This window comes from Echeneis naucrates, chromosome 21, assembly GCF_900963305.1.
Source record: "Echeneis naucrates chromosome 21, fEcheNa1.1, whole genome shotgun sequence".
In the NCBI taxonomy this organism is placed as follows: domain Eukaryota; kingdom Metazoa; phylum Chordata; class Actinopteri; order Carangiformes; family Echeneidae; genus Echeneis; species Echeneis naucrates.
Window position 1 is genome coordinate 10,938,237 of NC_042531.1, and position 17,556 is coordinate 10,955,792.

At 43.5% G+C, this 17,556-nt stretch overlaps 2 protein-coding genes across 2 annotated transcripts; one reads left to right on the forward strand and one right to left on the reverse strand.

The window, feature by feature from the left end:
• Positions 1-2,482: 2,482 nt before the first annotated feature.
• On the forward strand, positions 2,483-7,657 carry csrnp3 (cysteine-serine-rich nuclear protein 3). Its single transcript, XM_029530950.1, has 4 exons — positions 2,483-2,645; positions 5,524-5,783; positions 5,983-6,279; positions 6,506-7,657. Exons 1-4 carry the CDS (start codon positions 2,483-2,485, stop codon positions 7,655-7,657), a joined length of 1,872 nt encoding a protein of 623 aa, XP_029386810.1.
• A 2,283-nt stretch (positions 7,658-9,940) lies between these two features.
• Positions 9,941-17,265, reverse strand: galnt3 (UDP-N-acetyl-alpha-D-galactosamine:polypeptide N-acetylgalactosaminyltransferase 3 (GalNAc-T3)). Its single transcript, XM_029530143.1, has 11 exons — positions 17,071-17,265; positions 16,207-16,746; positions 15,277-15,449; positions 14,758-14,907; positions 14,285-14,519; positions 14,078-14,195; positions 13,737-13,937; positions 12,039-12,170; positions 11,686-11,787; positions 11,435-11,587; positions 9,941-11,341 (listed from the first exon to the last, which is right to left on the reverse strand). Exons 2-11 carry the CDS (start codon positions 16,701-16,703, stop codon positions 11,228-11,230), a joined length of 1,875 nt encoding a protein of 624 aa, XP_029386003.1. The 5' UTR covers positions 16,704-16,746; positions 17,071-17,265; the 3' UTR covers positions 9,941-11,227.
• Positions 17,266-17,556: the final 291 nt, after the last annotated feature.

Below are 17,556 nucleotides of genomic sequence, written 5' to 3' on the forward strand. Positions count from 1 at the left end.
TTCTCTCAGTCCTGTGGTTCAAAATGTACGGCAAGTCCGGCTGCAGGATTTTAACTCTTCACTGTGTTGACAAATGTTGGTGCATTAATCTGAATGGTAAACATGTGAACATAATTTACTTGGATCTGTTTGTTACCATGAAGAGCTCTTATACAGATAATGCAACACTGGAATCACTGTCATATGGTAAAGCACTAGTTGTGAGAGTACATCAGAATCTCCATGGAAACCACTTTTGGTATCAAAGCCCAGTGCAGCATCAGCAGAGGGCTAAGCATACGAATAGGTTTCCAACAATGGTATCTAATTAGGACCCTAGCTAGGAAATGGACAAAAATTGCAGAGGCCATGTCTGCTAGAAATTTCCACTCTTGTTTTGTAACAAATGAAGTGGATTGTGGATTGAATTTGTCTCTTGAGGGGTTTGATGTGAGATCAGCATCAAATGTTGACAGACATTGAATTTGACAAGATCATGATATATTTCAGATCTACTTTATTAGCTGGTGCCATCACATCCTGTCACAATCATTTAACATGGAAGTAGACTGATGGCTTCACGTCATCAATCTAAAAGGTGACTTCAAATAGATTTGCTTCCAAATTAATAGAAGTTAAAGAGAAATCTGTTCATTATGGTTCAGTGTGCTTCACTCCTCCTCTCCTCCGCTTTTCTCTCAGATGGAAGATCCCTCAAATTCCTCAGTTGTAGGTAAACTTGTTGACTCTGGAGGTTTTCCAGATGCTGCTGGTGCCATGTCACCGCACTGAACAAGCACAGACTCCTGGGAACAATGACCCTCATGCTGCCAATGCTCATCCTCCCTGGTTTGCTACTCTCTCTCTCTTTCTCTCTCTCTCTCTCTCTCTCTCTCCCCATCTCTCTCAGGCAGCATTTGCATCTGTAATGACTCAATAGCAGAGCACAGATGAAACACTGAGGCTGTCTGTGAATGGAACTCCCCCACAAGCTGCTCTGGCAGATAGACAGTGTGGGACTGGGCAAAGATGCATGCTGTCTTTACCGATTCCAGTTTCCAAGAGAGAAGGCAGTGAGGGAAAAGCTGCCAGTCATAGCAATCCTTGCTGTGCCACAGCAGCAGTGTTGTTACTGGGCTTATTTTAAAATGTGACACGACGCTCCAGCTGCTGCTGTTAAAAACAAGGAACACAAGGCTCTGAAATTGAATACATTAAAGGCCTGCATTCTCAACAATGTCTGATGTTATGACTACAGATTAATATCAAACAAGTCCTGCCATTACACACTTCAGAGTGATTGCAGGATAATATTAAAAGGGAAAGAGCAGTCATCAAAATAATATGTGAACAGTGTTACAGGAATTATTAGGGCCAGTTCCTGTTTAGTGGTTATTAGTTTTAGTGTTTTTAACTGGTGAGTCTGCTCTTGTTTATCCATCTAATTGGATAATCAGTCAGAGAGAGTTAATGGCCTCTCTCAAATGGCACTGAAGTGGTCTGTAACACCTCTGCTAAAACAGCCCAACTGTTTTAGCTGCACCTACACAGCAATACAAGGATAGTTTCTGAATTCTTCTTCAGGAAACTTGTAAAATACACCTCTTCCTGATTTAACTGTTGAAATACCACCATAAATGTAGGTATTATGGCCTGTTTGAATGAAAAAGTTTGCAGCAGGAAAAAAATCTATTGGTTGGTTGGTTTTTCACTATTACTATAATGGCACTTTAGGATACATGATTATTGATTGCTACTGTAGCAGATTATGAGGTAAATTATAGCTTGTCACAGAATAGTTTTTTTACTCTGCTTTGCAGTAGCTTTTTTTTTTCTGGAGCAGATATCTGACCTAAGAGAAGCTAGGTGATGTACAGGATGCCATTCATTATACTGTCAACATGAGCTTCACCTCTTCCTCCTCTAGCAGTGCATGTTGTGTGACACATGTACAAATCATGCTGTGAAGATTGTTTCCACACTTCAACAGCCACACAAAAATGCATCACCATTTGTTTGCACCTGTATAATAAAAGGGTTGCTCTTCTTTGCATGAGATGGCATGTAATAAATTTTAGGCCAGTTGATGTTGCACCACTTTTATGCTTTCCAGACATAGCAGTCATATAACATTTTGCATAATGCATATATATTGATATATTTATAATTGTAGCCGGACCATTAGCATTTCATAAAAATTTGGTTCAGTCTCTTTCTTTTTCCAGCTGATCTTCCTGTAAGACTGATGTAGTATGTAATTAGCAGCTTTCTCCTTCCATCTCAGCTCCTTTGTGCCAAGGTGATCAATCGCCAAGGGAACGCCTGGGAGCTGGGATAGCGGCAGCAGAGATTTTGTGTGTGTGTGTGTGTGTGTTTGTGTGAAGGGAGGAGGGGGTGGAGTCTGGGTCTCACTGCTAATTGAGTGTGCTGAGGATTATGAAAGCCCTAAACTGGATATTAAATAATGGGTGGCCCCTCTGCTGTCTTTCGGTTTCAGGTGCAGATGTGGAGGGCCATGAGCGGAATACTGAAGAGGAAATTTGAAGAGGTGGAAGCCTCCTCCTCCCCGTGCTCTTCCTTGCGGGAGTCTGATGATGAGGTCTCCTGCAGTGAGAGCGGGGATAGCAGTGACAGTGTCAACCCCTCTGCCTCGGGCCCTTTCACCCGTGAGTGCACGTGTCTGTTAAATTCATTCATTGTGCTCTGCATGGCTAACATCGTGCTATTGACGGTGAGATTAATGTCATCATCTCATCTCGAAGAAAACAAAGTTAAAGCACTGAAAGGAATTCTTAATCAAGATGGGAATGGCCCTTGGAGCCAGCCTGATTTTGTAGTTCACAGTCAGTGCAGGATGCAGGTCAAAGAAACGTCTGCGTGTGTGTTGTTAAGGCTATGCAATAGGAATTTACAGTCACGTCTGTGCAGAGAGAGGAGAGGAGAGTGATGCTAACAGTCCAGTGCTGTAATAAAGGAAAAGGATACACAGGCAGCCTCCCTCATTACGAACAGCATCAGTGTACAGATCCAGCCAGATGAATGAGCTGATGTAGGCTTAAGCTGCGTGTGTGCAACACTGTCGGCACTATACATGCAAATGAACGAAGTACTCTCTAAGAACAGAGTAGCATGTTAACACAAAATTATTGTTATAGTTAATTCATGGCCTTTGTGAATCATATATTTGATGACATTTTTAGGAGGCGTTGGAGGGATGAAGCTATATTTTCGCTTTCGAATAAACAAAAAAAGCCTGCCAACATCCACAGTCAGAATTAGCAGTGATGCTGGGTAAAGACTAAGACTGCTAAGAGCACTTCTTATTCATGATAAATCTGAGGGTTATTATATGATATCATGATGTTTCTATGTTTTTGTTTGGCCAACCAGTAGTGCAAAACAGACAAACAAACCGAAAATCAACAAACCTACGTAAATAAGTGACAATTATCCAAAAGACTTTTTCGTTTTTTAATAGTTCATTATTGAAATGGTAGCAGGTACATCTGTAGTAGATCAGGTGAATATTTCAGATGTTAGACTAGAATATTGAAACTTATTAACAAAGAATAAAATGGAGCTATAGATCTGCACAGGCAGCTTTGGAAAGAGCAGTTCTGGTTTATTAAGATAAGGTCATAGTTAAGATTATGTGAAGCTTAGCGGTTTTACTTCTCAACACATGCTTCAATAGAAGTCTATGGTTTTTCCTGACTTTGCTCACTCACTTCTAAAGAATCTGCTCCTAATCGTCAATAAACTAATCGCATAAGACATGTCTCCTCTGCAGCATCAAAATGACACTGAAGTCACCTCCAATAAGGAGAAAAGTGCTCATGTGAATCTCAATGTCTGAAATATAACAGACTGTGAGTGAATTCTGTGATATAGACAGCATTGTGTGAGTTTAGGCGCACAATTTGGCCATCGGGCCTCTGGTTTTCCAAAGTCGAAAGGTTTTAGCCAGCAAAACTGAGTTTGAACATAGTTAGAACAAACAACCATGCAGTTTTTAGTCTGTATGACTGAGATGCAGATAGCTGCCTCTAAGCCTTCTCCCTGTGAGGTGGGGGCAGAGACATAAGTAGGGTGCTGCGTCCCTCGAGGCTGAGCCCAGCCCCAGTCAGTTGCAGCTGCTGGTAGCTGGGGGGCTTGAGAAGGTCAACGAACAGCAAGGACCGCGCTCCGGTGAAGTGGCATGTGCATGGATGGTGATTGACTGTCTTGGCAGCGGGATAAAACAATTAAGTCCTGAGTGATTTTGCCATATATCTCATGCTGTGGTGTTAGGGAGGAGAGGAAAAACATCTATAATGTGGGGGGGGGGGTAGGTTGGAGTATTTCGAAGGCATAGGAACCAATGCTGATTAGAACTTACAAAACTGTGATAAACACACGTGATTTTTTTTTGTTACAAGTGTTTATAGTATTTAGCGCTGTTGCTCCACAGCAAGAAGGTCGCGAGTTCGGTTCCCAGGTTGCCTGGGGCCTTTCTTTGGAATTTGCATGTTCTCCCTGTGCCTGCGTGGGTTTCCTGAGGGTACTACGGTTTCCTCCATCCGTCCAAAGACATCATGTTTGGGTTAATTGGGGACTCTAAACTGTCCGTAGGTCTGAGTGTGAGTCTGAGTGTGAGCGGTTGTTGGTCTGTGTCTGTCTCTGTGTGTTGGCAATGTGATGGATTGGCGACCCGTCCAGGGTGACCCTGCCCTCCAGCACCCCCTGTGACCCGGAAACAGATGAGCGGTAGAAGATGAATGAATGAATGAAGCCTTTATGTTTACTGTCAACAAAAGATGAGTACCTGGTCCGTAGCATCTGTTAACCATTTTGACACCTGAAACCAGCTGATCCCTGTTTTTGCATTTCTTTTTTGTAGACAACAGAATATGACTCTGCTCCACACCCCGTAGTCTGACAGCTCTACATCTGTAATGAAATGCATTGTCCCTCTTGCGCGGGGCGGAGAGCTGTTAGAACCAGATGGTTTCTATTTGTCTTGTCTGTCTGATACAGGCTGAATGCTGGGAACACTGCCTGTGTGAGCCAGCGCTCTTCATCTCTGGGCCAGGCAGGGGATTATTTATGCTCCACTGTTGCCCTCCTCTCCGCCCCTCCCTCTTCCAGAGCTCTCCCTAAAAAGACACACTGAGGACTTGCATGCCAAGCGGAAGCACAGAGATGTGATGCAATTCCCTCCCCACAAAGCTGCGCTAAGTTCAACATGTGGAGAGGCACTTTCTGAAGGTGGCAAGAAAGATTTAAGGGCAGTGCTCTCAGCAAATGTATTCCACATTTCTCCATAAAACAGCGCTCATCTTAACAGGCTTTACATGGCAATAAAACTGTTCCACTTCAGTATGAAAGAATGTATAAATGACAAAACACTGTGCTTTGCTGAGAGTGATCTTGACTCAAAGATCTGGAGTGTGGGAGTATATTCTTTGTATGTGATATTAATGAGTTGTCAAAACCAATTTAAAACCGAGATGACAGGCACACGAGGTTTTAGGCATCACTGGTATTTTCCATTTTACTTGACAGCTGACTCAATATTGAAGAGGGAGAAACGGCTGCGAACAAGGAGGGTGCATTTCGAGAATGTGACGGTGTACTACTTCAGCCGGCGTCAGGGCTTCACCAGCGTGCCCAGCCAGGGAGGCAGCACGCTGGGCATGTCCAACAGACACAGCTGGGTCAGGCAGTACTCGCTGGGTGAATTCGCCCTGGAGCAGGAGAGGATCCACAGGGACATGCTCAGAGATCACCTGAAGGAGGAAAAACTCAACTCGATCAAACTCAAGGTAGATGATTTGCATCTGAAGAAGTACATTGTTTAAAATCTCTACAAAGGATTTCAGGAGCGTTATTCAATATCTGCGTCAAATATGTGGTGTTGTTTTTTGTTTTGTTTTTTTTCAAACCCCTCTTTGTCTTCGGGCTGTTCCCTTTGTTCTCTTGATTTTATAATATGATTTGATTGTAATTCCTGCTTGTTTTCAGCTGACCAAGAATGGCACAGTAGAGTCCGAAGAGGCCAACACACTCACAGCAGAGGACATTTCTGACGATGACATCGATCTGGACAACACGGAAGTAGATGAGTACTTCTTCCTGCAGCCGCTCACCACTAAAAAGCGCCGAGCCCTGCTGCGCTCGTCGGGGGTTAAAAAAATTGACGTGGAAGAGAAACATGAATTGCGAGCCATTCGGATGTCCAGAGAGGACTGCGGCTGTGATTGCAGAGTCTTCTGTGACCCGGAGACCTGCGCCTGCAGCATTGCAGGGATCAAGTGCCAGGTAATTCCCATGATGTGCATATTTCTAACCAGTGTGCTGTTTAGTTGTTTCTTGTTTGTTTGTTTGTTTGTTTTTAAACACCAAAATATGCTATACATTTTTAATAGCTGACTTTGTGATGACTTTATTTTGTTGTTTTTGTCACTAACCCACCTCCAACTCATGGTATATTAGTCACGCGTTCAAAATGAAACCCACAGCACAGTAAATGTTATATTTTCCTCAGGTGGACCGTATGTCATTTCCATGTGGTTGCACAAAAGAAGGCTGCAGCAATTCTACCGGGAGAGTGGAATTTAATCCCATCCGCGTTCGAACCCATTTCTTGCACACTATAATGAAGCTTGAACTGGAGAAGAGTCGTGAGCAACAGCAGGCGTCCCCGACCAACGGCTATCGCAGCGAAAGTAACGACCTGGGAAGCGGAAACCCTCTAGTTCAGCCCCAGCACAGGTTGGAGTATTCGCTGTCGGACGCTGTTCCTCAGACAGCTGGCATGCACCTGCAGAATGCGGACGAGATGGAGGAACCGCTAGATGATGAAGAAGAGGATGAAGAAGACGAGGAGGAGGAGGAGGAAGAGGAAAACGAAGACGATGAGGACGAGGAAGAGGATAGCAGCAGTGTTTGCAGCGGGCTGTCTGACTCCAGCACACAGAGCTTAGCTAACAGTGACTCTGAGGATGAGGAGGAGGACGATGAGGAGGATGAAGAGAAATCTGAGAACTTTGATGACAACATGACGACACCCCCAGCGTCCCATAATGACGTGGTCCCCCTGTCCTCCGTGCTGTGTTACAGTGACGGCTCTGTGGCTCATGATAACCACATGAATGGGAATACTTATTTGATGAACTCCTCCCCAGCTGAATACTATCAGCTGGGGACCTCCGGCGCCGTCTCCAACGGCCAAAGCAGCCAATCCAGTGAACCCTACGGGGAAGCCTTAGCATTCCAAGACCCAGTCGGCGGGACCAATGGCGGCGTGGCCCAAGGACCGTTCAACATGGCTGCTGAGCAGTACACGGACTACTCAAATCAGGCCGAAGAACAATACACGACGAATCACCACTTTGCCCTGAGCAACGGCGCTCCGGCCGCACCTTTGACCTACTACACACCTGATCAGGAGAAGAAGGTGGTGTTGTCTAAAGCGGCGTTTGTGGAGCAGCCTGAAAACCAGAACCAGACACAGTTCCAAAACTACCTGAACAATAACACCCAGAGCTCCTACAGCAGTCACAGCTCCTGTATGACTGATGCTGAGCAGCCACAGCAGGAGGCCGGCGTGAACAGACACTCTGACCTGACCTTACTAGCGAACAATACTAAGAACCTTCCTTTACCAGACCATTGCCCCGAGGTCACAGCCATTTAATGGGCCACACCTTCTTAAGTGTTCTTTCATTATTGCGTCTTTACTTGAGCTTGACCAAGTGGTATTTTAAAGGAACAGAATCATGGCCTTTTTTGAATTGTCTGACCTTAAATTTCAAAGCAATTTACGGCACCGTAGTACACTTTCATCTGTAACCATAAAGCCATAGGTTCATGCTGGAAATGAGTTTAAGGCAGCGTTGGCTCCTGAAGGTTCCTGCTTCACAGTGTTTGCTTAACTGCAAAATGGAAAGATCAAAAACACATTACCGCATCAGTTATGTCATGCTGTGCAATGTATCTTGTAATTTCAGATGTAAAGTTCTAGTTTTAAGCAGATATTGTACTGTAGATGGGATTTTCTATGTCTACTATATGTGTCAAATGTGCAAAAAAAAAAAGCTTATTGTCAGTTTATTTATTGTTCCTGAATTATGTGTATACTTATATATTGTAAATGTTTTGATAACAATGTGCATGCTGTTTTGGAAAACTCAGTGACATTTAGGGGGAAAAAAAAGAATTGCCATTGTTTTATATAAAAATGTGTTGTATACATACTGTACATTTTTCTTCATTCTGTCACTATTCAATGCTTTTCTATGGTTTTGAAAAGCATGAAAAAGCCTGAAGTCCTATTTCTTTGTTTGGAATACAATATCAACAGCATAAAATGTCAAACATGTCAGAATCAATTCACAGCCTTTTGCACTTATGTGTGGGGCTTTAGTGGCACCCAGTCGGTTTTAACTGATGAATACTTGAATGATGGAAACATGGCCCCTCACGTTTAACCCCTCCCTCCACTTTTCACTCTTAGAATACCATGATTAGCAAGTGTCACTACAAATGAAGATTTCTTCTTTGAAGCATTTCATTGATGCAGGGATACTAATAAAGTAGCACTTTAGCATATCTCCAGAAGTTTGAGAACCTCTATGATTGATCGCAGGCATCATAACGCTATTTTCTCCTTAAATTGACATAGTCAGTGTCATTTGAAAAGCAAAAGAAATCAGTCCTGTAAACAAAATATTGATCCAAATCACTGTTCCAATATTTCATCAATTTAAATGATTACACGATGTCTACTTCTGTAAACACGAAGCTGTTCACAGACAATTATGTTTATTTGCTCTAATGAAATGTTAAGTGCAATAGTTCAAAGGGTCTTAACGGCCTTTCTCTCCTTCACAGAAAATGTTTGAACAGTTTTAATTGACTGTCTTTCTGACTTAAAGCGCTATCGGTTCCATTAAAAGTACGCCACAGTTGTATATGGGGGAAACAAATGTTGAAGGTTGACAATCAACGTGATTCGTGTCAGTAATTAACAGCCACACAATATGCCTCTGGAGTCCTATGAGCCATCAAAAATGATAACACTGAAAATTATTTACCAAAAAAATAAAAAATAAATAAATAAATCTGTAAATAACCTTTTAACCACATCTTTACAAAATCATTGAAAAAAGAAAATTGACATGACTGCTCAAACTATGTAGTGCTCCTGTGATATGTCGCTGAAGTTCTTTACTTTGAGCTCTTCGCTCCTGCATGAATGCAGGCCTTTGTCCCTCTTCCAAGCTTGCAGATATCTGCCCCTTTCCAACTACGCGGGTTAGTACTGGAGTTTTGGTGATCCTGTGTGACGGCTGAGTAGCTGGGACCTCTCACGCCACCCTGGTGGTACAAAAGAAGCGTGCAGACTGCTTTCAGGCAATCAGTGGCATCAATATGGCCTATTAGTACAAATGAATTGTGCCAAAGCAAACGGTGTGTGAAGGATAGATCCAATAACACAGCATCCACCTCAGAATCCTGTGTTTGATTTTATTTCCCAGTATTTATTATGAATGATATATTCAAATGTGTATTTATTGTGGTTTACTAAAAGTCTGTATTGAGTAAATTGCTTCACTATGTTAAAATAGTCTTTTGTTTCATGCTGGTTGTGAGTTGTAAAGCTTCATGTGCCTGATTTATTTAAATCTATTTCATTTCCTGTGAAATGCATACGTTTTGCACAAATGGTACCATTTTTTTTTTCCCAATGTGGTTTTGTTTTCCAAGTGTAGATAGCCAACTTCATTTTCATTTTTAACATGATTTTGAAATACATTAAATTAAAATTGCGCTTTTGATCTTGATTGCTCCTGATGTCATACTTTTGTTTTTATGCACACATCATGCAAAGGCTTTGAGGTTGGTCCTGTTTGAGTTTAGTGATTTCTTAGCGCAAAGTGCCCTCTGCAGACCACAGGGAGACATGACACAAAGTAACTCCCGGTACTACCCAACTGAATTTATTGAGCTCAAACTAACATTCAAGGCACTGGCAAAACCCAACAGTTCCCATTCAGGGATTACTAATTCAATCCGCTCCTCATCAAGTCACAAACATAAAGCAATTCATAATATTCCACAGCCCCCTAAACACTAGTGCCTGCACCAGAAATGAATTTGTGGACACCCGCTTTGACGAAGAGGGAGAGTTTTTAGGCATTTTGAATTACAAACGGAATTACTTGGGGATGGCGTGTGTTAATCTGATATGGAACGCTACCTGTTTAAAAAAAAGCATAAAATCTTAAATAATACAGGCTGACACTGCCGCAATTAAAACATTTGAAGCAAGGTTCATCACAAAAAAAAAAACAAACAAACAAACAAAAGAAACACTGATTGTTAATTAAGCATAGAAATAGAGATTTTTTTTTTACAGTAATGAGATCTTGAGCAGTAAAATTATAATTTTTCCTCTCTTATCGCTCTTCTCCTTTTCCAGCTAATGTTTGAAGGACAAACACTTTACCTCAGGAAAATAAATGACTACAAAGTGAAATATATAAAGTTGACCCTGATCTGAAGACACATTTGATCACAGCATTGCAAAAAGCTGATATTCTGTAACACAAAGCCGCCAGAGCTCCATTATACCACCACCCATTGCATTACCATCCCCCACCCACTCTAACCACAAACAATAAAATTACAACCAAGGCACTGGACGGTACCAAGTAAAAAAAAAAAAAAAAAATCTGAAAAGGCTTATGCACACCATTCTGTAAACTTCCAGTCTCTTTGGTGCATAACAACTTGGGAACTTTGTGTCTTCAGCCTGGACCTTATAGTGTTCATACTGTGCTCTTAAATTGTTTTTGTTTTATATTCAAGTACAAGTCTCTGCAGAAAATAGTGTTGGCTTTATAAAACCTAATACTTAATGTGCTGGTTGACTTTGAGCAGTGAAAACATTGCAAACACAAAAGAGGCACTTATCACCGTAGTGCATCTTCATTGCTGTATGAATCTCAGTTCACAGTCGGATTGGGGGGCATTGTGTCAATGCTTCCTTCCAGCAGTGGCTTTCTCCCAGAAGTCCAAACTTTCCAGCAGCGACAGTTCAGTTCCTCTAAGTATAAAAATAAATTAAAACTCACTGACATCAATCTAAAAAAAATAAAATAAAATAAAATAAAAACTTGCATATTGACTGCATGCAGTATACTGTAGTATACCCATGGTCCTAGTATGCCTGAGCATACACAGTCAGTGGTAGTTGATTCACTCAGACAAAGGACCAGAGCTGGTATCTGTCTGAGGGGTTGCAGACGGCGAGAGAAGGATGCTCAAGACGGGCGCTTAGACACATTTTCAGTCCAGGGATGTAGAATAACTGGTTCTAGACGTGGTGAGATGAAGAAAAGGCAAAGCTTTTACTTTTCTGACCAAAAATAATAATTATTTTTAAGAAAAAAGACAAACAAACCCTGACCTCCTTCAGTTCCCATTTTTGCTCTGCTCCTACAAAGGTGTTCCTGCCTTTATACTGGCAGTCCTCCAGCTTCACGGCCCCCTCTACCCCTTGCAAACACAGCTCCTTCTGAATGTTGTGTCTGATCTCATGATTTGTGGAGTACTCAAAATACTACAGCACGGGGAACAGCAAGATCAATTCAGTCACTGCAATTAAAGCCAATCCTACAATTTGTCAAGCGGTGATAAAAGATACATTTTCCAACAGACCTGGTTTCCTCCCAAACCATGACATGGGTACATGATCAGCTGTTTCCCACCCTCATTGTTTTCTCCAGCATCCAGACATAAATCTTTGCCCACATTTTTCACCTACAGAGAGAGAGAGAGAGAGAGAGAGAGAGAGAGAGAATGGAATGGGGAAAGCAGGGAGAGGAAACAAAATGAAAAACTAACATCCAGAGCAAGCTGTTCAAACAACTTTAGTCTCCGGAGTGCTTTCAGTGGTGTCAAATTGGAACTGCTCTCTACCCTCTGGAGATCCTAAGTGGAAACCCACAGTGGCTAGACAGAGCTCTGAGGTTTGGAAAGAAGAGAGCTGGTAGTGGGGTGTGTGATCTTACGGCGCCAAAGCGAAGTGGGCTGAGATCGGGAATGAAGACTTCTGGATAAACGTTCTTCAAATACCAGGAGAAGTTGTTGCACTGCAGCCGCGCCCGGAGGTCCACGCGTTTGGAGATGTCTCCAAAAGCTCTCTGTTAAAGCAACGACAGGCAGGAGATCAAAGCAAACCCTTTTTATTGTTCTTCTACAGATACTGCTGGCATGCTGGATATTTACAGGGGTCATTTTTAACCCCCGCCCCCCCCAGAAAGGCTGAAGGAGTTCTGTCCATCAAAAAGACCACAGCCACTGCTTATGTGTATAAAAGGTACACACAAATCTTCTTCTAAAATGATGTCTATCTGCCATCCACAATGAAAAAATTATGGTGACCTTACTGCACAGTCACGCCTGCAGCTCCTTAGGACACTGGTGCTTTCAGATAAATGCTAACATCTTATCACTCCCCATTTTTCCACCATTTTAGTTTAGCAAGCAGCTTCAGAGAAAAACAACCACTGCATCGTTCTTTGGCTGTGTAAGTACGGGTGTGGTTAAAAAGCTGGCTCAATGTGTGAGTGATCTCGGTGTGTGTTGACTAACAGTGGGCATCCAGAAAGGTAAGCGTGTCACCAGAGGCCACCGAGGCGCCGAGCAGTGATTAGTCCTTTCCTTTCTCGCTGTCAGACAGCTCACACAATGCTGAGCCGCTTCCAGTACTCATCCAGCTCATGCTGGCAAGATTTTGGACAAAGTACAACTTTGACCTGACAGTCACACTGGATGAAAAGAGCCGTGCTCATCTGACCGCGAATCCGTGCACCAACTTTAATTACAATCCAACAAATGGCCTTTGAGATATTTTTAGTAAAAAACAAAAATGTCAAGCGGAACAAGAAGAAAAGTCAGTGAAATAAAATTAGTGGAGGGAAAAAAAAAAAAAAAACTAAACCTAACCATAATCACTTCACTTCTCTTAAGTCAATGACTTCTCTGATTGCTCCTTTCTTAAACAAATTAACTACAGACAAGTGTGTTCGATTACTTCCTTTTAAACTGAAGTGTAACAGCACATTTTAAAGGATTTTCAAGCAGCCTCATGCTCTTGAATAATGAGAGCACTTACTATAATGATGAGGATGCTGCTCAGACTAATAGCTAATACAATGGATTCCTTGAAACTGTTGATGATGGCTTGTCTGTTTGAAGACAGCGGGAGAGGGCTGACCCACTTTGTGAGGTTTAGCCCTGAGGGGACAGTTTACAGAACCTGCGGTACCACATGTTGGGAACTGCTGAGAGCCCGTGTCATTTAGCAGACCTGACTGCCTTGTGGCCCCTTTTTTCTCTTGCTTAACAGCTTTCAGCACTGAAGCGCGAATCTACTTCTCCCCTTTGTGAAGAATGCGTTTAATTTCTACAGAAACACGAATAGAGGAATACAAAAAAAGGAATTGCTGAGTCGTGCTGTAATTCTATGCTGCCCCTGCACAGTATGTTAAGTAAGCCATAATCAGACATAATGCTGGAGTTCGATTTACTTTAACCTGTGGGTGGAGGATAATGAGGGGTCTTAAAAACCACTTACATGTAACCAAGGGATGCAGAAGGGACAGATAATGCTGTGGAGCAATTTACTGCTCTGTCATAACCACTGAATTTGACAGAACACAAAACAGACACCACAGGACTTTGAAGGCATTAACAGCGGTACGCACATCTTTTGCCATCCTAGCTGCCTGCTGGTTACGACGGTAGAAGATCTCCTTGTAGTCGTCCATCCACACCTCGGCCAGCCGTACCTGGTTACGAGCGATCACTTGGGTACCCTTGGGGAAGGTGTGGGGGCTCTTGGTGCGGAAAACATGACCAACAATGGAGCAAGGGATGATCTCCAGCTGTCCGCCGCACTGCCACACCTGCAAATTATTGGGAGACAGCACACAGTAGATGAATAATGGCGTGCATTTGGACACACCTCTGCAGCCATTTGGACACTGAAATGGTTGAATAGGTAGCAGTACATAGACAATACATTGACATGTGACCGATGACTTACCCTAAATGACATTTCAATATTCTCCCCTCCCCAGATTTCCATTTGCTCATCATAGCTCCCGATATGGTAAAAATATTCTTTTGAGATGGAGAAGAGCCCACCAGCAAATGTGGGAGTCCTGAGGAGAAGGTTTTCAATTATTTCCACCGATAAAACAAAACTTTAAATAAAGTTGATATTCTATATACATGCATCCTTTTTGCTTACTTGATAGGGTATGTTTCATCCTTCCTCCGCTGCCTCTCATGATCTGGGAGACTCTCCCAGCCGAAAGCAAGGCCCCAATCAAAGTTTCCCCGGTTGTGGTTCTGGCCATATGGGGATGGTTTCATAAACTCAAAGGTATTAAGATCAATAGTGGTGATATCAGGACTGACTACTGCAGTGTAGTTCTCAGCTATCCTTGCTAAAAGAGGCTCCAGCCATCCATTAAAGCATTCACCTGTTAAACACACACACACACACACACACACACACACACACACACACACACACACACACACAAAAATGACCACTAAATGACAAATTGTTGAAAAATCCATGTAAAAATCCATGGAAGCCGTGGCTAAGCTTCAGAGACAGACAAGCACTGTATTGTTCTTCTTTGGTTATGTAAGTATGGGTGTGGTTAAAATGCAGCTGGTTCAATGTGTGAGTAATCTCGGTGTGTGTTGACTAACAGTGGGCATCCAGAAAGGTAAGCGTGTCACCAGAGGCCACCGAGGCGCCGAGCAGTCGAGCAGTGATGAGTCCTTTTCTTTCTCGCTGTCGGACAACTCGCACAATGCTGAGCCGCTTCAAATATTCATCCAGCTCATCCTTCAGCACATCTGCAAGAGGGTGAAAACAGAGAGGACATGACAGGCTCATTGTTCTGCAAGCTCATATATTATATTGTCCAGAGCCATAAAAGGAAGATGAAGCGGACATTTTCTCTGCTACTGAGACAGGATATGTTTACAAGCGTTAACACGGACTTGTTTCTTCGCACCACTGCTGCTAATTCTTCTTAGTAAAGTTTTCACTGGCTGCCTCACACTTCCCGTTGTAACCCGTTTCACAGGCCACAAAGGGAGCAGGGCATTCCTCTCTGCACATTTCGCCATTGACACGCCAATGAGCTGCCCACCCAAGGTGCAGCATGAAATCGAACCTGAAAGGGAGCAGAGCGCTTCTGAAAGGGACCCATTGAGTCTTACCGTCCACACTGGCATCGTCCACCAGGATGATCTCCTTGAGGAGAATGGCAGGGGAGGTGTGGAGGACACTGTATACTGTCCTCAGCAGGGTGCTCCAGGCTTCATTGTGAAATACAATTATCACGCTGGTGGTTGGCAACGCAGGGCATCTCTTGAAGGTTTGCTCAATACATCTGCAAGGAAGAAAGAGAGGGAGAGAGAGAGAAAAAAAAAAAGAGCACAAAGATTTGACTGTCCAGTGCAGCTCCTGAGTGGCACAATAGTCTACTTATTAAATCTGCAGACCCTCCCCTGTGAGGTGTCCATTTCCAATGTGACACCGCATGTGTGGCAGGCCTTGCGATACCTGCTGTATCAGAGAGCGGAGAGAGCCTTTGCAGCTCTCTCTTATGAGAGGCTGTGTGTTGGTATCATGCACTGACTACATGCTGGGGTGTATGTGGACTTGCATTTACCCTTATGTGCTGTAATTAGCCAACCATAACTGTGCTTCTTCCTGCACTGGCCACAGTAACTGGGCAGACGTGCTGAAACAAAGTCCCAGTCAGAACAATCATCTCTGCGGTTGCTGCCTGAGATTTTCCCCAGTGACGAAAAGCAAATACGATTAATTTGTTTGGGTTAGGCTGTCAGTTTTGCATTACCGCGTCTATATTACAGTAATCTCTGGGTGTTTTTCAGTTATTTTCTGAGCCAATGCTCAAATGTATGGTGTGGTAATTTCAAAAGAGAAATAGTGCAGCCACTACACCCACCAGGTGGTGCACCAGGTTTTTGTTTTTTTTTCTTCCCAATCAAATTTATTTGTGAAAGCAACTGAACATCATTTGGTTAACTATGTTGATCTACACTGTGACCTTGTCGTACTTACTAATTACACGTTTGTATTAATTATGAACAAAAGCATAAAGACTGTACAAACTGACATACTCTGGTGGTCTTGTGTCCGCGCCCAGATCCCTGCTCAGGGAGATGCGGTCACTGGCATACAAGTTAAAGCAGTGTTTCTCTTCACCCCTCTCCTTCTCTTTCTGCTCTTCGGGGCTCAGTGAGTCTGTATGGAAAGGTTTCCCAGCAGCTCCGGGGGCCAGAGGACTCTGAGGTGGCCGCTCCAGAGCTGGCCTGAGCTCAGCTGCCGTGTAGTGCCCTGGCAGGCAGGATGCGCCCTCAGCTTTGTCCTGCTGACGTACAGGGGCTCTGATCTGCATCTTTGGCATCGCGTCCCTGAAGTTATTGACAGCTCCCATCACCATTCCCAGCATGGCATCCCGCTTCACTGCCATCTCCTTCAGCCAGGGGTCCTCCTGTTGGCTTTGGCTCCCCACTTCCCATTGTATGAGGAATACAAATGTGACAAACACAAGGGCCACTATCACCAGCTTAAGTGGGTGCAATCTCCTCCGGAGGACTCTGCGGAGAGCTGTCATTCTGCTTGAATGGAGAGCTGGCTGTCTTTGGACTGAAATTCAGCTGGAAGGGATAAATATATTCAGGTGATCATTGGATTGGCCGGCCATCAGCATTACTGTATTAATCACACTTGAGATTTGAGCACCAGGAAGACAAATGCGACCAAGAGGTGGCTCGTTTCTTGTCAAGTCACAATATAACATCTTATACTCGAACCAAACGTTAAACCTTTGGTCGATGAAGCAGAAACCAATAAACCGCGTGGAGCGTGAAAAGGCAACTGGTGCGCTTTAATCGACAAATCACATATTTTAAAATCTGCTCCTGAAATCAGTAAACATGCCGGGCTCTACATTCCTTCAGAGAAAAAGAAAGACAACATACCATGAGTTGCCGAACAGAACACAAAAGTTGAAAAATCCCTTCAATTTATTCCCATAAAATCCAACGCATGGCACCCTGCAGTGACTGGAGATCCAAATGTAATTTCCCCAGAGAGACCGAAAAAAGAAGGATCAGCAGTGTTTTGTGAGTCTCCCAGAACTTCCGTCTCGTTGGATCAAGGTGCGCCGCGCTCAGGTAGAAGGAGGGGACCTGCGGCCGCGCCTGCGCACAGAGGAGCTCCGCGTGTCAAAATCCAGAGAGGAGACACCGAGTGATCCAAACAAAACATGATAGCACTTTCAATACAGCGTTTCAGTGAAGGAGAAGCCTCCTCCTTAAATCCTTAACAGTGTCATTAATGGGATTGGTTCAGGTCATTCGGGGGGGTTGCCGGGCTACTGACACCAGAGGAACGCACACACACACACACCATCCAATCAGCCTCTCTGGGAACAAACTCACACCACAAACACCAAAAATAAGCGA